At 46.2% G+C, this 22,500-nt stretch overlaps 1 protein-coding gene across 1 annotated transcript in view; it reads left to right on the top strand.

The window, feature by feature from the left end:
• The window catches only part of LOC102258474 (CUB and sushi domain-containing protein 2-like), a 223,335-nt gene that overhangs the window by 117,574 nt on the left and 83,261 nt on the right, over nucleotides 1-22,500 (top strand). Inside the window, exons 18-28 of the mRNA XM_014549497.1 lie at nucleotides 705-899; nucleotides 1,860-1,976; nucleotides 3,225-3,338; nucleotides 10,102-10,197; nucleotides 11,369-11,572; nucleotides 12,005-12,129; nucleotides 12,624-12,720; nucleotides 13,303-13,407; nucleotides 16,724-16,842; nucleotides 17,496-17,565; nucleotides 19,401-19,517. Coding sequence (XP_014404983.1) covers nucleotides 705-899; nucleotides 1,860-1,976; nucleotides 3,225-3,338; nucleotides 10,102-10,197; nucleotides 11,369-11,572; nucleotides 12,005-12,129; nucleotides 12,624-12,720; nucleotides 13,303-13,407; nucleotides 16,724-16,842; nucleotides 17,496-17,565; nucleotides 19,401-19,517 — 1,359 coding nt within the window. The remainder of the gene's footprint in view (nucleotides 1-704; nucleotides 900-1,859; nucleotides 1,977-3,224; nucleotides 3,339-10,101; nucleotides 10,198-11,368; nucleotides 11,573-12,004; nucleotides 12,130-12,623; nucleotides 12,721-13,302; nucleotides 13,408-16,723; nucleotides 16,843-17,495; nucleotides 17,566-19,400; nucleotides 19,518-22,500) is intronic.

Below are 22,500 nucleotides of genomic sequence, written 5' to 3'. Positions count from 1 at the left end.
CCAATGCCCCACTGTAAAGCTCTGGAAAACTATGTTGGAGATCCCAACACTAGCCAGCACCCAATGCCCCACTGTAAAGCTCTGGAAGAGTATTGGAGACCCAGACTTATCCCGTCTAGAATGGGTTTTCTACTTTCTTCCTAAATCTAGTATTGATACCCTGGTGCTCAGAAGTACCTGCAAGATATGGATATGACAACCTGCAAAGCCAGTGCCAGTTCCACCTCCCCAGCCAGCAGCACAGTTGTAGGCAAAAGAAAGAGAGGGAAAGAAAGCAGCCACCAAAAGTGAGGCAGGAGGCTGAGGAGGCCTGCCGTGCTGAGTGTGGGTGGTCTAAGATGAGCAAAGGGGTGGACTGTGCCTAAGCACTGACCTTCACCACAGTGACCCTGTCCGCAGCTGGGATATGATCCAGGACCCTCAGCTCCTGCCAGTCCCAGCATCACATGCCTCTCTGGGAGAGTGGGCTAAGGGATGAGAAAGCTCCCCACAGGTTTACACAGTTCCCTCCTTCATAGTTCAGGGCAAGAATGTGGAGCGAGGAGGTGAAATTTCACTCTGCAAGATGATTTCCAGCCCTAGATTTCTCACCACATGTGCTCTGTGGCTATTACAGTCAGGGTTTCCTTATGGGTGCTGCACCATGGAATCAGGCCACTAATGAGTGCTGCATATGTGTATGTGTTTATTTTTCTTTTTCCCAGAAAACCCACGAGAGTCATGCTTTGATCCTGGTACAGTCAAGAACGGCACACGAGTGGGGTCCGAACTAAAGCTGGGCTCCTCCATCACCTACTACTGCCACGGGGGCTATGAAGTGGAGGGCTCGTCAACCCTGAGCTGCGTCCTGGGGCCCGATGGGAAGCCTGCGTGGAACAACCCCCGGCCAGTGTGCACAGGTGGGGGAGCCGGGGTGGGGAGGGAGAAGGAGGGAGTGAGGGCATGCCAGAGGCAGAAGAGGCTATGGGCAAGGGGAGGGGGTGGGGGCAGGGTCCTCAAAAGCAGGGATGCTCCTTGGGTTCGCTGTAAGTGAGAATGGCTGATCATTCACCAGGTATGCTAGTCCCCGTCAGTGTGTCATCTCTCTCAGATCACAGTCCCACCCACACTCACAAGTCCTCAACAGCGGCCCACAGACATGCCAGCGGCTCAGACCAGGGAGAAGAGAGTTTAAAGATGACCCAGCTCATTTTTGGTTCTATGAAAAATCACTTAGGGGCCCGATGTGTAAAACTAAGGCCCCCGGGGTGGGCCGACCAGGGATGTGGGTTAACCATGGAATCCTAGCAGATGTAATGTCAGAACTTCAAGAGCATGGTAGCCACCTAAGTTGAAGAGCACCCTTTGCCCAGGTGAAAGAGCTTGGCTCTGAGGCCCACCCCCTGCGGAACAGGGTACCGTGGATGAGAGCAGAAGGTCGCTGGGTCGTGGGGCTAGTCTGGGGAAGCCGTGGCTCTCCACTCATGCAGACACTAACCACCAGGTGCAGACGTCAGCCATGGAAGTGGCAGAGTAGTTCTGGTTCTCCTTGTCAGCAGAAGAGGTTCTAAAATGCTCCTCAAGGCTGTGTCTCCAGAGACCAGCGCCCTTGTTAATAGTTAGAGGGCTAGGATTGACGTGTGCGCAGGAGGGTCGCTGATAGCATCAGGGTGGGTTTTAGGCCATGTGCCAGGTCGGCGATGGATGTCCTCGGGCAGGACAGGGTGGTGTCCTCAGAAGTCCCTTCCTCCACGTCAGTGGCTGTGCACCTCATGGCAGCCCAGCAGGGCCAGAAGCTCAATTGGGGCGTGAGCAGGACAGAGGACGGACACTGATGAGGCCCACAGGTCACCTGGCCCTCTGTCTGATTTCTCTTTCAGCCCCCTGTGGAGGACAGTATGTGGGTTCAGATGGAGTGGTCTTGTCCCCCAACTATCCCCAGAACTACACCAGCGGACAGATCTGCCTGTATTTTGTCACTGTGCCCAAGGATTATGGTATGGGCTTTATGTATGTTTATTTGTTTATGTTTTCTGACTCCTTCCAACTCCTCAGGCCCTTCCCAATTGTATTCCAATATCACTCCCAATTGTATCCGCGCCTTTTGTGGGAATAGGCAGAACAGTGTCCCTTAAAGGACAGCTGAGTCTGAATGCCAGAAGTGGGCTATAGAATACACTCCTGACACACGAGGCAGGAAGGGCACAAGTCGGCCGAAAGCAAGGGGATGGGGTTAGTGAGGAAGTAGGCAGAACCCAGGGGAGGTGGGAGCACTCGGCTACCCAGCACAGCCCAAGTCTGAATAGAGATGCTGCAGACCCAGGCCGATTGGGAACTCAGGGATGGGTAGCCAAGGGGCAGGAAAAAGTGAGGAGTGGGATGGAGCTAGGTTGCAAATACAGGTGAAGGGGCTAGGAGCCGCATCATTCCTTCTGAGACCTGAGCCTGGTCCAGCAGCTATAAGCAGGACGAGCAAGAAAAAAATGAGGAGCAGACCCTGAGAAGACATAGAAACCTCCAGATTCCAAGAATCCAAGGTAAAAAGAAGCAGAGCTTCTCAACTGGGAGTGGGGACAGTCACAAGTGCTGCCGGCCCTGGGGGACTCAGAATGTTCCTGGGGAGCACAGGCCAGTGGTACCTGGACAATCAGGTGAGCAGCCTGGCTGCTTTCTCCCTGGGTCTCTTTGTAGGGGGAATAAGAACTATTTCTATACACAGTTGGTGTCGAATGGGGCAGAGGGCATCGATATATCCTGACCACCTAGGAGAGAGACGGGGCAGCTGCAGAGAACAGGCTGCTTCGCAGGGCAAGACCTGCAGTCACTCCCCAAACATCTGTTAAGCACCTATCAGGGACAAGGTCCTGTGATCACATGGAAAATGAGGGGTGTTACCAAAGCCCTTTCATGTCCTTGAGTAGCTGCAGCAGCTGCTCTCTGGGAGTAGATGAGCTCAGGGCCACCGTCACCAGCCTGACCACCGGTGCAGTTCTCAGTGTGATCCTGACCCATGTGGGAGGCCAGCCAGCCAGCCCTTCCCAGCTCCCTGCCTCCCTGTGCCTGGGGGCTGGCCAGTGTGCTAATCAGCCAGTAGAAAGGCTCAGCAAGGAGTTCGCCCCAGGAACCAACGACTCCCTCTGAGGCTTCCCTCTTCCTGGCCTAGGGTCCCCCCGACCTCCCATCCTTCCCCCCAGCATGGCACGCAGTCTTCCACACTGAGCTCTCCACACTGTCTCCCCCCGCAGTGGTGTTTGGACAGTTCGCCTTCTTCCACACGGCCCTCAATGACGTGGTGGAGGTGCACGACGGCCACAGCCAGCACTCCCGGCTCCTCAGCTCCCTGTCGGGCACCCATACAGGTACCCCGGGCCGGGCCAGCAATGGGGGTGTGGTGGGTCGGGGCCTCACGGGCCAGCTCAAAGGAAAGAGGCCCTTGGAGCCTGCCTGCCGGTGGAACCCCACTGTTGGGTGTTTGCAGCCGTCAGCTCCTGACAGCCCATACCTAGAAGGGGGCTTCCAAAACCGCTCTCACCCCAAGCTGTGTCTGCACCACCCCCCTGGGGTGTAGCATGCCCCGTTGTTTTATATTTAACCCCAATACATTTCTCCAATTATAAACATATTGCATTTTCATTGTAGAAAACTTACAGCAAATCAGAAAATAATTATATAGAGAATTAAAATAAATAAAAGCCACCCAGAAAGAACCACTGAAAAGATAGTGTATCTCGTTTCCAGTCTTTATATCTACTTAGACTTAATCTTTTACATATTTTATTGAACAAAGCAATATACATATTTTTATTGAAATATTCATCATGAGCATGTCATTATGTCTCTGTCATTATTTTATCCTATAATAGGATTTTTAAATGCTGCATAATAGTCTATCATATAGTTATTTAAAATTTATGTAATGAATTCCCTATTATTGAACATGTAGATTGTTTCCAATTTTTCACTCATTTGAATAGTAATTCCGTGTATTCTACATGTCATTATACACATCTCTATTACCTTGAAATATCTAGAAGTAGAATTGCCAAGTAAAGGATATGTGAGATCCTTAATTCTCTTTTAACAGATTGTCAAATATGCCCCTAGAAAATTCCTGCCACTTTGCTCACCAACAATGAATAAGAGGGAATGTTTTATCCTCACAAAATTGGGTAATTAAAAAGCAAAAGCATTATCAGTTTGAAAAGTGAAAATGGTATCTCATTTTTTAATTTGCTTTTTTTATTACTAGTTAGGTTAACATTTTTATAATGAAATTATTGGCCCATGCATTTTTTATTTGTGAATCCACTTGTGAATTAGTATTGATTTTTCTATTAGCATTTATTTTCTTATTTATATAGTAGAGTACCATATTATTATAAGCTATATATATATATTGTATGCTATAAAAACCTCTTGTCTATATCATATGTTATAAAAAGCCTTCCCCTTTCACTTGCCATTTAATTTTCTTCAGGGTGTGTTTTAATGTCAGGAAATTTAAATTTTATTTAAATTTGTGTCGTTTGCCATTTAATTTTCTTCAGGGTGGGTTTTAATGTCAAAATTTAAATTTCCTGTAATATCAAATCTATCAATGTTTTTCTTTTATGGTTTTCTCCTTTACTTTCATGCTGATGAAATAAATATTCCTCTGTGTTTTCTTTTACTTCTTTTTCATTTCATTGTTTTGTTTTAATAACTTTGGGCTTTATTTTGATATATTATTTGATATAGGGAATATAATCATATTCTTTCCAACTTAGTTAATCAGTTGTCCTAACAGTACTTTCAAAATGCCAGATTTACATATATTAAATTTTTATGAAGAAAAGGGTATGTTTCTAGACCTCTTATCCATTTCCTCTAAGTGTCTTATATCAATATGAAAAAGCTTTAATTATTGTAACATTATAATATTGTTTGATATTATCACAACTTTAAACATACGGTAAGATAAGTTCTCATAGACATTCTTTGTTTTGAATTTTTATTGGCTTCTCTTGCTTAACTTGTGCCTCCAGATAAATGTTAGAAATATGTTGCCAAGTTTTTTTAAAATTGCATTGGAATTTTCACTGGAGTCCGCTAAACCTATAGATTAATTGGGGATAACTCATCTTTATAATAGGAATTCTTCTTCCCCTTCAGGAACATGCTATATCTCTCCATTTCTGCTTCCTTTGTAACCTTTGGAAGGTGTTACAATTTTCATTTAGGCCGTATGCATTCTTTGTTAACTTTTTTCCTAGATATTTCATGGCAATTGTTGTTGCTACTGTAAATGGGCCTCCCGTGTTATGTTTCCTAATTGATCTTTGCCAGTGTACTAGAAGACTGGCATTTTTGGTGTGTATTCATTTTGCAAAGTCATCCAACCCTCCATAACAATGCTAACGCTGCCAACTGATTCTCCTGGGTCCTTTAGGCAAGAAGTAATATCCTCAGCACATAAATGTATCTCATTATTTTATCTCTGCCTCTTCAATGTTTTTTCTCTTATTTCCATGGTTATTGGCCTGTTCCAGTATCTTATTTTGTTATGAATGCTGATGTTTTATGTTTTAGTAAAATTTTTATTTTGTAATTATTTTAAACTTAGCAACATTGCTTATATAATATGCTGTGGCACTAATTAATCTCCTTTCTGTTAGTGGTTCTATCTCCTAGAACGCTGTGTTCTTCTCCTCTGACTCCGCTGGACCAGGGGTTTTGTGTTGTTCGTTTTGTTTCATTTTCTTTTTTACTGCATCTACTTACCAATTCGTCTGTGGAGTTGGTTATTATTTCCTAATTAGTTAACCTCTGCCTTTCTTTTCATAATGTCTTTCTCCCTCTTTTGTTCTTCAGATTATTTTGTTCTTCTTGTTCTAATGCCTTGAATTGACAGCTTTGTTTGTTATTTTCTCTGTGTAATGAAGAGCATGTTTACAGCAATATATTCGATATATTCGCCTCTAAGCATAGTTTGGTTTCAAGCCACCAATTTTGATATGTACTGTTTTCATCATTGTTACTTTCTAAATAATTCATGATCCAGTTTTATTCTTTTCTCCCAGGACTTGTTTGAGAATGTCTCTTTCCCCTATTTCCCCCAAGAACCTGGATTTTGTTCTTGTTACATTTGTGTCGTTTCCTGTTTTTATTGTCATGTGGTTAGAGAATGTAGTTCCTTGAATTGACAGCTTTGTTTGTTATTTTCTCTGTGTAATGAAGAGCATGTTTACAGCAATATATTCGATATATTCGCCTCTAAGCATAGTTTGGTTTCAAGCCACCAATTTTGATATGTACTGTTTTCATCATTGTTACTTTCTAAATAATTCATGATCCAGTTTTATTCTTTTCTCCCAGGACTTGTTTGAGAATGTCTCTTTCCCCTATTTCCCCCCAAGAACCTGGATTTTGTTCTTGTTACATTTGTGTTGTTTTCTGTTTTTATTGTCATGTGGTTAGAGAATGTAGTTTATACCATTCTGCCTTGGGGATTAAATGAGGCCTCTTAGTAGCCAAGGGCTTGTTTTTAAATTCCCCAAGTATCTGAGAAGAATGCAGGTTCTCTGCAGGATCCAGATGCCTTACAGAGAGAAGGGCAGCTCAGCCCCTGCAGCCTCCCTGCCTGCACTCTACCTCAGCTCTCCCTGCAGCCTCACCTCCTGCATCTAACCTCAGCTCTCCCTGCAGCCTCCTTGCCTGCATCTAACCTGAGCTCTCACACTTCCTTGCCCGGTGCCTGGGGGCACAACACTTGACCACTCTGAGGTTCAGTTTCCTCATCTGTAAAATGCAGAGTAAAAGTTCTACCTCCTGGAGTTATTGCTTGGATTAAATGAGCTTTGTAATAGCAATTAGATCAGTCTTACTCAATTTTATTTTTCAAATTCATTATATCAATGGTTCCCAATCAGATGATTTTTCTACACTACCACCCCAACATTCACACCCAACTAGAACTATAAATTGGGATCTATTGTGGTAAGATGCTTTTTCAAAATCTCTTGATAGATAGATAGATAGATAGACAGACAGACAGAGGTATAAGTAGATATATAGATAGATAGATAGATAGACAGACAGACAGACAGAGGTATAAGCAGATACAGATATAAAAGTATAGATATAGGTACAGATAGAAATGGACATGTATACATTTGGAACTTATAGATGTATATATGGATATAGTTGTAGATACAGATGGGGACCAGTAGAAATAGAAATAGATAGATAGATAGATGATAGATAGATAGATAGATAGATAGATAGATAGATAGATAGATATTATAGATATAGCATCAATATATTCAAATATACTCAAATCATATCTTATTCCTCATTTGGAGAAACACTGATGATGAGCCGCCTGTACTGATGGGAGTGAAGTGTGTATTGAGGAGGGAAAAAACATAGGGACACTACTCAACAATCTTCGTTTTCCTTTTTTATTTGCTATGTCAGTGACTGAGAATGCTGTGTGGAAGTGTTTCCCATACAATTGTGATATTTTGTTATCTACTTGTGTCTCTAACAATTTTTATAACTGTGTTTGCCTAACATATCTTTCCTCATTTTCTGTGACAGTCTTTTCCTTTTAAAAGGAAGTTTACTTACTGATTTTGTAAGTGGAACATCTGGTGTGCTACCTGTCAACTGTTTTGTTCTTTCTGGGTTTTTATTTGGTTTTGAGTTCATTGCTCCTCACTTTTCCATTCATATTGACCCCATCTCTAATTTCCATGTTTTTTTTATATATTTGGATTTTTATATTAATGTTATTAGTAATTATTTTTAAATTATGGACTTCTTCCTCAAGAACAAGTTTTTATTTTTACATTTAGTTTTATTACCTATTCATAATAATTTTGGGGTTTTACTGTACTTTCCAGATTGTCTTTATCCCTGAAGTTTTTTATTTTCTTAGTTTCATTTTTTTAATAAGGCTCATAACTCCAATATTTTCTGTCACCTTGCATGTATGAGAATGAATTTCCTTTGACATATTATATAATTGACAACTTGATTCTAAATCAAGTTATGGGTCACAAATTTTTTCTTTCAACATTGTAGTATTCCACTCTATTCCAACAGCTACTTTTGCAGATGAGTTGGAGTCCAACTTGATTCTTTTGTAGGTAACTAGTGCTTTTCTTTCTAAATGCCTTGCATATTTTTCTTAATTTCTAAAATCAAAAAGCCCACCAGGATTTTTTGCTTAGAAATCATTTTCCATTCATTAGATCTGGCACTTTATGAGCAATTTCAGTCCAAACCTTAAGTCTCTCTTAAGCTTAGGAATGTTATCTTCTTTCCTAGCTTATTTTTTTTCCTCCTTCAATTTCTCTTGCCTTCTCTCTCTCTAGAATTCTTGATATATGCATATTGGATTTTTTTTCATCTGTCTTCCATGTCGCTCATCATTTCCCTCATTATTTTAATCTCTTTATCCTTTTTCTGTGAATTCTAGAAGAATTTCCCAAATTTAATCTCCATGTCGCTGTTCAATTTCTGCAGAATCCATCTGCCACGTACTAGCATTTCTCATCTCTTTGAAGCCTTTATTAATCTCAGTTCTTTCCTTTGATGTGTCTTTCTCCTCTGATTTCACAGGTGCAATGCTAGATTTAATCTTGTGACAGTCATGATTGACAGTCTTCTGAGATTTTGCCTCTTCTTTGTTGTAGTTCATATAAAAATATTCGCATTGGTTTCCCAAGAGTGCTTTCCTCCCTTAAAACTTTGAAATATTTTCTTATGTCCAGTGATTTTACTAGCACTTGCTTAGCCATGGAGAGGGAAGTCTGCATATGTCCAGGAATGAAAGTCCAAATGGGTTCTGTAGGAGGTTAGGGGGGTCCTCATCCACACATGTCAGGCCAGGTGATGGGAGAATGGAAAAGCTGAGTTTTGTCCCACTGACATCCATCAAGGGGAGAAGATAGAGATAACAAGGAGACCTTCTGTCTTCATGAGTTGTGGTGGTATTGTTTTTTTGTTTGTTTTTTTGGTGGTGTTTTGTTTTGTTTTGTTTTGTTTTTGCTTTGGCAGCCAAGAGTTAGCTGGGGCAATGACTCCTAACAGGCTCAGCCACCTGGGTCACATGTAAGTCTAAGTGTGCTGTGCAAAAGGCTGTCCACTCCCTATGGCCAATAGCATCCCATCAGCTCTCTGCTTCTTGGCTGATTCCAACTCCAGTCCTCACTGCAGTGGAAATGGAGCCTAGCTCTCTGCAGCCCCCACTTCCCTTCTGTTGCTGGAGTCAGCAGCCATTCTCAGGGGGGCATCATGCAGAGTGGCCATGCCATTGCCTGCCACTCCATACTCCCTCAGCTCCACAGGAAGGTGATGATGACCAAGACTGTGCTTCCCGGCTGTAGTTCTGGTTGTGCTGTCTTTATTCCGTCCGTCTGTACCACATCAAGCAGAAGGTACACCTTCATCTTCGATAGAAAGACTATCAGACTTCATGCACCCATTCAGGTTTCCATCAGTTTGTGTTATCGGTTGGGTGACAGTGTGTCCTGCTTTGCCTGGGACAGTCCCAGCTTCCACTTGGTTGCCCCAGTATAAGTATTAAGAGCATGCCCTTTTAGTCCCAAAAGTGTTCTCAGATGGGCAATAAATTATAGGATTGCTGTGGTTATTGATCATTTCACAGAGAATCTGGGAAAGGCCAGTTCCTCCCAAAGATCACAGCACCCTCCTTCCCCAAGCTGGTGCTTTTTCTTCTGTCAGACGGAGGGCAGCTCTCCTAGCAAACCGGTTTGCGGTGGCCGTTGTCCTTATCCCTCGGGTCCGCACATCTTTAGGGGCTTTCTCCTCTCGAGGCAGGTCATTTAGTCATTCTGACCCTCTTCTTGATCTGTTAACTGGGGTTACTGAGCTCTTGTCATGCCAACCTCACATTGACTGTGGGTCAGGGTAAGGCCATGGATGCTAAAGCCTTCTGCAAACTTTACACTGAAACGGGCAGTAAAAATGTGAGGTTTCATTTCAGGAAGTCCTGGGATGTGGAAGGAATTGCTGTGTGGGGGATGGGCACCCTCTCCTTCCTGGCCAGGATTTCAGCTGCTGGCCCAACTGCTGGACTCACTGTCTTCCTCTCCTCCTCACCCCTTATCTCGGCAGGGGAATCGCTGCCCTTGGCCACCTCCAATCAAGTTCTCATTAAGTTCAGTGCCAAAGGCCAAGCACCAGCCAGAGGCTTCCACTTTGTCTACCAAGGTATGTGGGATGTGGGCCTGGGAGGGCGAGACAGTCTCGGGTTTCCAGTGACTCAGTGGGACCTCTGCCCCTTAGTCTGAGACTCATTCTTAGGGCATTTGGGGCAGTTACTAGTTTGCGGGGCAGCTCTTTGAAATTCAGTTTGATTTTATACATTCATTTACTCAATAGACAATTCTCAGACCAAACTGCATGTTGAATGCGGGGAGAAATCAGACATGGGAAGCTAATTCTATCCCTATACTGCTTGGTACAGCCCCAAAGGCAGTGGGAAGACCTTTCCTAGACTCAGGCCTTTCCTAGACTCTCCTATGGAGCTTGGTTTTGTCCACAAGGCCCAGGAAAGGTGTGGGGGAAACACAGGCTTGGCAGTGAGATGGACATGGAACTGGATGCCAGCCCTGCCACTTTCTAACTGGGCACCAGTTACTCCAGCTTTTGGAGTCCCAGTTTGCTCACCTGTTAAATGAGGGTAATAACATGACTTCACTGACAGGATTAAAAGAGCTCACAGAGCAGCCAGACCAGGCAGGTCACCAGTGTGTGTTCCCTTTCTTACTGGCCCTGGTCCCCTGCAGGCCCCAGCCTCTGCTTGCCCGGGAGACTGTCCCCTTTTTAGGGCTCAGTCTAAGTGTAGTTCTGTTCATTCGATTGCCCAGATGAGCTGCTTTGCCCTGTGCAGGGGGAATCCTGCCACAGGCAACGCCATACCTGGGCTTAGGTTAAAGGTCCTGTCTACCATTGTGGGTGGGAAGCGCGGAGATTTGCGTGATGGAGATCAGGCCCTGGGCAGGTCTCAGGCACATGGGAGAAGAGACCAAAAGCAAGTGAGGGCACTGGCGTGGAGGAAGGGCCATTCTCCCTGGTGGGGAATGTGGGAACCTGATGGTGAGGGCCATCGTTGGAAGGCAAGGACCACCGCTGGGCCGGCAGCCTGGGCCGGGACTCGCACTGCCTCCCTGGTTTCCAGAAGCTGTGCTGCAGCACGGTGTCTTCATCTTATTTCAGTAAACGGGCCTCATCCTGGGAAGCCCCCACCCCTGCCAAGGGAGAGCTCCCAGAGCCTCTCAGGGTCCCGTCCAGGTTGGCAGGTCCAGTCCAGGTGTGTGTCCATCCCTGGGCCCGTTTCTAGAGGGAGAGGCCTGCCCCTCAGTGCGCTTGTCCCCTGCAGCGGTGCCCCGAACCAGCGCCACGCAGTGCAGCTCTGTGCCCGAACCCCGCTATGGCAAGAGACTGGGCAGTGACTTCTCCGTGGGGGCCATCGTCCGCTTCGAATGCAATTCCGGCTATGCCCTGCAGGGGTCCCCAGAAATCGAGTGCCTTCCTGTTCCCGGGGCCTTGGCCCAGTGGAATGTCTCAGCACCAGCATGTGTGGGTGAGTACCTGGACAACCAGGACTCGGGGAGGGGTGGCCGGAAGACAGTCCCTTCTCCCTGGGGAGGCAGCAAGACCCAGCAGCTACCCCGGGACACAAAGCAGCCCCTGGCTGCAGCATAACTTAAGTAGGGAGTCCCGTTCCAGTCAGATCACTAGTCCTGTGGGTTGAATATGAAGACAGCAAGGAGGAGGAGCTGAGGTTGCTAGGGGGTTGGGGAACATGTGTGAAGGGACGCATATGGGGCCAGGCCCCTGAAGAGGGTTGCATGGGGAGGACTCATGGGAGAGGGTGAGACTGGGGCTCTACTGGAGAAGCCAGCAGGGGGAAGAGTCACAAGCAGGCTGGGAAGCCCTGAGAAAAGTCTGTTTGGGGAGGTTCCCATGGGAGACCCTCAAAGTCAAGCCTCTGACCAGAGTTGCCTCCTCCCAGTGCCATGCGGAGGCAACCTCACGGAGCGCAGGGGCACCATCCTGTCCCCTGGCTTCCCGGAGCCCTACCTCAACAGCCTCAACTGCGTGTGGAAGATCATGGTCCCCGAAGGTGCTGGCATCCAGGTAGGGGCGAGGAGACATCTCCATCAGGCAGGTGGCAGGAGCAGACATAGCCCTGTCCCTGCCCTTTAGGCCAAGTGTGGCGTTGAGGCCCACAAACAGAAAAACAGAGAGCTCATGGCCCATGAGCTGCAGGGGTAGGGAGAGTGAGGAGAGCGCCAGGTAACCGGGAAGGAGGAGGGGTGGGCACTGGCTTCAGCCATCAGGGCGGGCCAGGGAAGGAAGTGGGCCTGGAGCTGGAGTACAAAGACTGGGGAGGCTTCATAGGAAATACTTTTCAAATGGCTTGAAGGGTTTGTGTGGGGTTTTTCTTAAGATTGTGGGGACATTGGGGGTAAAGGGAAGGAGCAAACCCAGAAGCACACGCCTAGAGAGTCACATTTGCAGCCTGAACCGGAGGGACAGAGTTAGGGCCATAACGGGTGCCCAGTGGTCAAAACCAAGTGGAGGAATCCACAGGCTGTCTAACCAGCTATTCAATCCCTCTACCTTCCCAGATTCAAGTCATCAGTTTTGTCACAGAGCAGAACTGGGACTCGCTGGAAGTGTTTGACGGTGCAGACAACACTGTGACCATGCTGGGGAGTTTCTCAGGTGAGGAGGGACTTCCAGGGACCTCAACTCAGAGGGTAGTGGTGGACTTTATTATTTTTAATTAAATTTATTGGGGTGACCTTGCTGATTAAGCTATATAGGTTTCAGGTGTACACTTCTGCATGGCCTTTGTATTGTATTTGTGTGTTTACCACCCCAGGGCAAGTCTCCTTTTATTACCATTTATTTATCCCCCCTTTACCCTCTTCTACCTCCCCAGAACCCATGTTGCCAAGATATAAAAAGGAGTCCTGTGCCCCAGATAAACTGCCTGTATTGCCCAGATAATGAGACATGTCAGAGTTATTTTGAAGATGGCTGGAAGGGAACTCAGCCTACTGCTGGCATGAGGCTCTGTCACTGCTCATTTTGCAGAAAGTTGTTTGTGGTCTCCCTCCTCCCTGGGACATGGGAGACCCAGCACTCTGAGCAGGGCTAGTTTGTCTTTTAGTGAGTGTCATCATTGGGGATATTTGGGGTCCTTGGGAGCAGAATGTCCTCAGGTAGCAGAAGCAAGAGGAAAAGGGAGGAGCTCTGGGGGCGGGGAGGCTAAGCCTGAGTGGTCCCTGTTTCTTGCCCTAGGAACAACTGTGCCTGCCCTCCTGAACAGCACCTCCAATCAACTCTACCTTCATTTCTACTCAGATATCAGCGTGTCGGCAGCTGGCTTCCACTTGGAGTACAAAAGTGAGAGTCCAGAGTCTCAGCTGTGTACGGGGTTCAGGGTGGGAACGGGCAGGTACTGAGTGCCCAGGATGAGTAGGGGTCATAATGGGGCTGTGTTTTCTCCATCCCACTCAAGCCTTACCACAGACCTAGATGAGACCTCGAAAGCTCAGAGAAGATCCAAAACCTCCTTAAGGCTGCACAGCCCGTGGAGATGGGATTCTCACCCAAATGTCAGTCACTCAGAAACCTGTGTGCTTCCTCTGTGTCCACACCAGGAATGGGAAGGGGGCCTGGTGACTGGCCTACGCCCATTATATCATTTGGGATGTGAGAAAACAGAAGTGATCTCCTCTAATGCTGAAAAACCAGCCTCTCCAAGCCCTGGTCCTGTGACGCGATTGTCGTTGGCAATGTGGGGAGGCAGGACTGGCTTCACTGGGTCTGACAGCATGGGCCTGTCAGATGGAAGCCCCAGTTGGTGGTAGAGGCCTGACAGGGTCAGCACTGGGTGTTATGCAGATGCTCAGCTGGTCTCCAAAATCAATGAGCTTTATCCAGGGAGTTGGGAGAGGCTTAGCTGGATCCCAGGATGTGCATGGCCTGAAAGAATCTAGTAGGAGAGACCTGGGGCAGCTTGAAGCAAAGACCCCGAGGGGGAGAGGATAGGACAGGGACCTCTGGGACCTTCCTCCACAAACCTGTAAGGCTCCACTCAGCTAGTGGAGTGCAGTATCCCGGGTCTTTTAACCAATCCACATTTTTTTCTTTTACCCTCTTTTCTCTGTTCTTTACATTTTTGTGTCCTTATTCAGTATTTGACTTTGAGTCCTTAAATGTTCCCGAGAATCTTCTCTTTATTTTCTTTTTCCAAAGACATGCTTTCTTCCTAAATCTCTTTGTGATTCTACTGCCTCATTCCCAGGAAAAATCCACCTCTGCTCAATTTTTCCCCCTCAAGGGAGCTGGTAGTTTTCTCAGCAGCTGATGTTTCTCATGCACTGTCCTCTCCTGGGGGGAAAGGCTAGGGGGAAACGAAACCCCCATCAGTATTTAGAGACCAAAATTCCTAGGATCCAAGACCCTGTAGTAATCTTTTTGTTTTGTAGATAATCTACAAAGCGGTGCAGACTGGAGGTTTAATTGCTGTCGTACAGTCAAATGGTTTTGAAGGGTACTGAGAGTCATATTTACTGCTGTGACTCATATTTAATGTTTATTTAATTGAAATGGAAATGGAACAATATGCTTTCAAAAGTAATAAATTGCACATGATGAAAATAATTCTTCCTTTGTTGCAAGCATGGCTTCAATAATTATCATCAAGGTGTGCAATGGAAGAGAAATAAGAATGGACTTTTCTCTGTCTCCGTCCTTCCTTCTCTCTCTGGCCTCACTTTTCTCCCCATTCCATTTTTCTCCCATACTCTCTTGCTCTGGCTTTCTCTCTTTTTTCACTCTGCCCCTCCGTTTCCTTCTGTCTATCACTGCCTTTCCAAGAAGTAGGCCTCGGGTTACTAGGTTGTGATCACCCCACTAAATACTGAGTTGTATTCTACTTGGAGTGCAGGGAGGAGTGGGGAGAGATAAATAAGATGACAGCCAAAATGAAGTACTTTAAATTCAGTTTAATTATGGTTTTAATTCTATCCTTAAGGTCTTTTGTCCCAGCTGCTGAGATGTTTGGGCATAGATCCAAACAGCCTTCATTTACAACCATCACGTTCACTTCTTACAAGCCTGTGTAGGCACTGGCCAGTTTTTCTCTGTGGTTAGAGCATCGGCCTGTGGACTGAAGGGTTGCGGGTTCTATTCCCGGTCAAGGGCATGTACCTTGATTGCCATTCAATCCCCAGCCCTGGTCGGCACTAGTGCAAGAGGCAGCCAATTGATATGTCTCCCTCATGTTGATGTTTCTCTCCCTCTCTCCCTCTCCCCCTCTCCTGCTTCCACTATGTCTGCAAATCAATGGAAAATATATCCTTAAGTGAGGATTTTTTAAAAAAACAACACAAACCTATGTAGGACAGGAATAGCCTGGGAAGAGCATGAGGGAACTTTCTAGAGTGATAGTAAGTTGTGTAGTTTTGATGATTTTCAGGAGGGGAGAGCAGGGCTGGGGTCAATGTGAGGTCGGGTAGCCTCAGAGTTTGGCCCCCACCTAGGCAGACCTGGAGTCAGACTGGGTTTGATTTGCATCCCAGCTCTGTGGCTTACTAAGGACAGGTCTCTGTGAAGTGGAATGTTAAGACCTGCTTCAGGTGGATGAGACCATGTGTGTGACACGCTCACTCCAGCCTTGCTCGTGGGCAGTGCTCAGGGAGTGCTGCTCTGGCGATGATGGTCGGGGGTGGACAGGGAGGAGGAGGCAGAGGGGGAAGATTGAGACAGGTGCCCTAGCAGAGCTCTGTGCACAGTCCTGGGTATATAATAAGGACTAAATGAACACAGGCTGAATTTGAAAAGTCAAGAAAGGCAAGGGAGGGAGGCGCATTTGAGAACCTGTAGAGATTTTGGAAAGGGACCAGGCCAAGACCATGAAGCGTACCAGGATGACAGGATGAGAAGGTGAGATTCCATGTGCTAGGCGATGGGGACCCACTTCAAGTTGCTGAACAAGGAAGTCCCAGGATTCAAGGAAAGAAATTAAGAACATCAAGTGCCTTTGAGCACAGGCTGGACGGGAATAGAATGGCTCAGAGGAGGGATGACAGGGAGGCTGTTGGGTCCAGAGGTGAGTGAGGACCGGAGCAGCCATGGGAGGAGAAAGAAGGCAGTGGAGTGTCTCATCTGCTGGGCAACTTTCTCCCGGCAGCCTGTCTCAGAGAGGGGCTCTGAGCCCCGGGCATCACTGAGCTGGCCTTCTGATAACTGCTTCCTTTCCTTCTTGCCTTTCCTTGGCCTTCTTCCCAATTTCTTAGCCTATAGGAGTTGTCTTCTTAGGGAGAGGAGAATGGAGAGACGTTGTGAGTCCAGGGCAGGAGTGATGTGGGAGGAGCCCATGGAGATGGGTCTAGGGGCTTGGAACCAGGGCTGGGCAGCTCCAAAGGCCTTCTGGGAAGCCCAGGAGGCAGGCGGGCAGCCAGAGTTCCCGGACAATACCCATCTGTCCTAAGGAGCTTTAGTCTGTGGAGCCACTGTGCCAGCTAAATATTCAGACTTTCCCTGTGCTCTGTGAGGTGAAAGGGTTGGGAAGCGCTAGCCTGGACTCAGAGAGCAGGGAAAGCCCAATTGGAGATACCCCTTTCCTCCCTGCTGCCAGCATCGCCCTCAGCCTGCGAGTCCATTGACCTGTTGTGCTGGTCCGTTCTCCTTTCCGTCTGTCTGTCTTCTCCAGCGGTGGGCTTGAGCAGCTGCCCAGAACCTGCCGTGCCCAGTAACGGGGTGAAGACTGGCGAGCGCTACTTGGTGAACGATGTGGTCTCTTTCCAGTGTGAGCCGGGATATGCTCTCCAGGTACCTCCCCTTGGCAACCAGGGCAGGAAGCAGGTATCCCCTGAGATGTGCTTGGCCAGCCTGGCACCAGCAGAGCCAGAGTCACAAAAGAACAGGGTACAGTGTAAAAGGTGATGACAGTGCTTTGCGGAGGAGCTGGTTTGGCTGCCCACCCTAAGGTGACCCACTTCTGAAGGGTATTGCTGTGAATTCCAGCTTTTTCTTATTTATCCAGGGAACAATGCCCCCCCCCCCCCACACACACACACACACACTGCCCCAGGGACCTTTATTCCCTCCTGGAGCTGTTCAGGCGAAAGACAAACTTTGCTGACTTTAGCGATTTGGCACAAACCAGACTCGAATGCGTTCCTGCAAAGTTTCGGTTTGATTAGACTTTAGGAAAATTTAATTTTCCTTTGAAGGCCATGAGGGAATCTGGTAATTAAAGGAGGCTCACAAGGAAGCTTGATAATGAGAATTCTCTAGTAACAGCTGTTATACTAGAAGCATCCTTCCCCCAAATGTCTCCCTCTGCCTCACTTGCCATCCCACAGTGGACCTACGCATCTTGTCCCCTAACACAAGGTCCCCGAACGAGCCCCCTGTCCTGGGTTGTGCATACAAGTGAGCCCCTGGGGCAGCCTGCCCACCCCTGTTCCTGATTCCTCCAGGGCCACGCCCACATCTCCTGCATGCCCGGAACCGTGCGGCGCTGGAACTACCCGCCTCCGCTCTGTATTGGTAAGAGAGCCCGGACTCTTCAGTTCATTCACATCCTTGTTCCACCAGGGATTGGAGCTCAGGGACATAGCGAAAGACAGTTTGGTTTTCTGGGTTGGTTCAAAGACAGTAGTTGTGGGCTGATGTTTCTGCAAGCTTTCACTCTCACTCAAGGCTGTCATGATGTTCAGAAACCTTCGCCCCTGTAATTGGAAAAATTACAGGAGCCTTGCCCGTTTGAAAAGGTGATGATGGCCATTCTCCTTCCAGATAACTGACCAAACCCCAAATGGAACGTCTGGGCTCTATGGGCTTTCCCTTGTGACTTTTCATGGCACAGAGTGATAAAATCCACTAACAGAAGTACTGAGGGTTACGTGTTGAATAGGACTTAACTTGGTTTGAGCAAAGGTAAAGAGATCAGTGGGTACAAGAAAAGATGGTGTCTTCTAGTCAGGTTGGGGCAGGGGAAACTAACAATAAGTAGTGAGTGTCTACTATGTGCTAAGGACACACTTCTTCGGAGGGAGTATCATCATTCTCGTTTTTGTAAATTTAGGAAAGCGAAGGCTCTTAGGATTAAAAAGAAAGTGGTGGGGTCGGGAATGGAAACCTAGGTTTCTCTGATGCCGAGGCAACTGTAAAGGGCCCCTCGAGGCTGACCCTGGGATCGGAAGCAGGGTGATTGGAAGGAGTGTCACTGGGATATAATGGCATTTCCCTCCTGTGATCTCACCAGGTGCAGGGCCTGGTAGCCTGCCGAACCGTCCAAAATGTGACTGGCTAGCCCAAGGCTCTTCCCTCTATTATGTAATACAAAAGCTCCACTGAGGAAGCCACTCACATTAACAGTAGTTGCCACTGGTTGAGGGTTTACCATGAGTGGCAACTCCTGTTCCAAGTGAAGTTCAGGTTTCGGTTTTAACCACCCTGTGACATAGGTATTTCACAGTTGGGGGAAACTGAGGTGTGGAGGGTGTAGAACTTGCCCAAAGTCACACAGCAAGTGGAAACATTGGGACTGCAACCCAAAGTGATCAGTGCCAGAGGCCTGCTCTGCACCTGGCACTGTTCTCTTCAGGCCTAAACAGATCCCTCTCCCAGAAAGCATTGGCCTGGACTCCCAGAGCCCTGCCCTCTGCTCCTTTCCCTGGGGTTCATGGCTGCCTAACCCCTTTCTGCTCATACAACCTTTTCCTATTAAGATGTGAAAGGACAGAATTTATGTCAGCTGATCAGGCTGTGGTGGCCTTGCAGCCTCAGATGACTCTGAAGTCACCTCAATTAGAGTTTCAGGTGCCCAGCCCCTGTGGCTGGCTCCCCATGGAATGGTCATCTTTGGCTGAGCATCTGTTGACCACTCAACCCCATGGAGTATAAATTTATAAAGAGCCTGGCATGGTGCCGAGCACAGAGTGGGGATTCAGTGCATGCCAGTCCCCTTCCTTCATCCTTTTTCTTCCATCTTGGAAAAGTTGGTTAGACAATGAAGAGAGGGAGATTTAAGGGATAGGGTAAGAAATGGAAATATTTCCATTTCCACTTTTGCTGTAGGAGCTCACTAAGGGAATTGACCTGCAAAAGACATGTTCAAGGTCAAGGGTCCATAACTTGGGTTTGTGGACAGACTGCTGGGAGGTCCAAGGGTGCTGGGCAGCCCTTCCTGAATTTATTTGCTCTGTTTTGCCCTGTGTGCAGTTATTTAGGGAGATAAACTGTAAGTTCTTTTAGATTCTCAAAGGGGTTGATGACTTGGGGAAAGGTTCAAAACTGCTGCTCTAAGTGAACGTCCAAAGGTTGGCATGGCCCCGTACGCTCCTTGATGCTGTCCTAACCCTCTGGTCTCATTGTCACAGCACAGTGTGGGGGAGCAGTGGAGGAGATGGAGGGGGTGATCCTGAGCCCTGGCTTTCCGGGCAACTACCCCAGCAACATGGACTGTTCGTGGAAAATAGCACTGCCCGTGGGCTTTGGTAAGTCTTCACACCTCGGTCTCTGCTTAGAGCACCTATTTGCTGCAATCACTCAGCATAACCTTGGCTGAGGCAATTTAGCTCTCTGCCTCTCCGTTTCCTGATCTGTTGACCACTTGTACAATCGGAAGTTCCATTAAGAATGGTAGAGATGAATGTTTTAGAAGCATTAAATGTAGCGAGGGCAGGGGAAATCATAGGAATTGCCATTATTATTATTATTATTATTATTATTATTATTATTTGAGTAACAAGCTAAAACCCAGGACTGTGGAATGAGAAATTACTCAGGGATGGTTAAAAAGAAAAAAGATCTATTTTACAGACACTGGACCTCAAATTGTGCTTTTAACTATAATATCCAATTTCTTGTCCTAATTAAATTGAGCAAAGGTCAACATGAAATTGAGTTTGCATTCTATCATAGGCACATTCTGGCTAGCTTTGGAGATTGGGAGATTTTTTTTTGAGGAGACAGAGTATGGCAGTAGGGAGGACAGTGATCTGGGTACGAAATTTAATTGCTGACGATTCACACATATTGTGTACTGAGAATATAATTTAACCCCAAATAAATCTGTTGAAGAGAAAAGGGCTTGTGTTGACATGGAACTCATGGGCTGTCCACGTAGGTCATCTGTCCCGAGTCACTGCTCCGCTCCTGGGGAGGAAATGTCCCGAGGGGATCTTTCCTGCATGGGCCTGGGACCTCCCAGTCTGTGACCTCAGGAATGGAGACCATCTATTTTGTCCTTAATTCAGCCTCGAGTGGGTCTTCTCATGGAGAAGGCAATCTAAACTGGCCTTCTTTTCATCTGTCCTGAGGGAAGGAGAGAGGTTGGTGACGCTCCAAAGGATGGAGTCTTACATTTAGAAGCACCTTCTGAAGGAAACCAAGTCGAATGATAAGGCTACAAAATGATGATGACTGGGGCAGCCTTGGGAAATCCCCAGATTTTGAGACATTGAAGGAGGAGGAGCTAGGATATCCTGTAGCTCTTCATTCCAGACATGGGCAGAGGAACCTCAGATGATAGAGGGATAGTGGGGAGGGCAACATCCAAAGGAAAGCAGAAGTTTAAGTGGGAGGTATATCACTGTTCTCTCCTGACGTTCAGCCACCAGAGGTCTCTAAGTCCCGGGTGCCTGTTCAGCCCCCGGGGAATAAGCCTTCTTCAGGGTCCAACTGCAGAAGACCAGGATCTCTCCCTCCCAGGTAGTCCCTACTATGGCTTCAGTGTGTAAAGAGCCACAGCATTTACCAGCTGCTGCCACTATATGACGGTGGGCACATCCCATTCTTTCCAGGCAGCTCACTTCAAAAATCTGGCAAACCTCAAAGAGCCCCTTTGATGGACATGCAGCCCACAGTGTTGTAGTGATGCATGGACAGTAGATTGGAAAGCATAGGTGATAGGTACAAAAGTGCTCATTACAAAATTATCCACAACTTGGAAACAATCTACATGTTCACTAGTATGGGTGTGAATAGTGTTGTTGGATAATTCATAAAATCATTGAAAATCAATGAACTGTATATCTTTGTATATCAAGAGTAGGCTTTGGAAAACACAACATTGAGCCTGGTCAGTGTGGCTCAGTGGTTAAACACCAACCCAGGAACTAAGTGGTCACCAGTTTGATTCCCAGTCAGGGCATAAGCCTGGATTGCAGGCTCAATCCCCAATAGGGGGCATGCAAGAGTTAGCTGATTGTTGATATTTCTCTCTTATAGATGTGTTTATCTCTCTATCTCTCCCTAAAATCAATAAAAACATTTTTAAGAGAAAAAGGAAAACACAACAGTAAATAAAAATAAGTTTACTTAACTGTTTATAAAGTATAATATTATTTATGTAAATGTTTAAAACAAACCCACATATACATTTAAGAATCTAAAAACATGACCTGGAAGGTTTCTTCCAAATTTATGATAGTGACAGCCTCTGTGAAGGGAATTGGATAAGGCAGGAGACATGAAGGATCTTCAGAATCACATGTCAAGTCTTACTCTATTCTTTAAATAATCAGATGCAAAAGCAAAATCATGCATCTGAGCTCATTCTAAGCAAATTAGAAAGTACATATGAACATTTTTTAATTAAAATTATCTGTAATCCCACCGTGCAATCACTAATAGCTTCATCCTCACCATTAAAAGGGAACCCCATGAAGACAAGGGCCTTGTAGATCTCATTCATCCCTGTGCAGTGCCTTCCACAGCCCTGATGCAATCAATATTGTTAGAGAATCAATGAATAGTCTTCTAGATTTTAACTACAAAATTTAAAATTATATACAACCTACTATTTGCAATCAGATTTTCACAACATTATAGACATTTTTATGCTCAATAAATATATTTCTTTAATATCATTTTCAATAGTAATCTAATTTTGAGAAATATTTTCATTAACAAAATCAATAGTCCCACCTCCATTCTCCAAAGAATATATTAATATAAGTTAAGGACTTAATTAGCTATTTAACCTGTCAGGTTGCTAGGAGATATTGATTCATCCAATTAGATCCTAAAGTATAAACTTTATTTGGCTTCTTAGTAGAACAGACGGGACAAGGTATTCTCCTACTTCTGAATTATCTTCAGCATTCTAGAAAACACTAGTCTTGAAGTTCATGTTTTTCAATTGGGTGGGGAAGATATTATGGTTTTATTGATTTTTAGAAAGAGGAAGGGAGAGGGAGAGGGAGAGAGAGAAACATCATTGATCGGTTGCCTCCTGTACACCCCCGACTGGGAAGTGAGCCTGCAACCCAGGCACGTGCCCTGACCAGGAACCAAACCCGTGATCTCTTGGTCCATGGGTCCATGCTCAACCACTGTGCCACACTGGCCAGGTAAGCATATTATTTCTAAGTAAAATATTTATTTTAGCAAAGCTATCTGTATAGCAATATAAGACATAAGAATCACAAATTAAATTGTTATCTTGAACTTCATTTTCAATGAAATAAAATGAAC

Source organism: Myotis brandtii, unplaced genomic scaffold, assembly GCF_000412655.1.
Source record: "Myotis brandtii unplaced genomic scaffold, ASM41265v1 scaffold555, whole genome shotgun sequence".
Taxonomy (NCBI): domain Eukaryota; kingdom Metazoa; phylum Chordata; class Mammalia; order Chiroptera; family Vespertilionidae; genus Myotis; species Myotis brandtii.
This window is presented reverse-complemented; position numbering and strand designations above follow the sequence as displayed.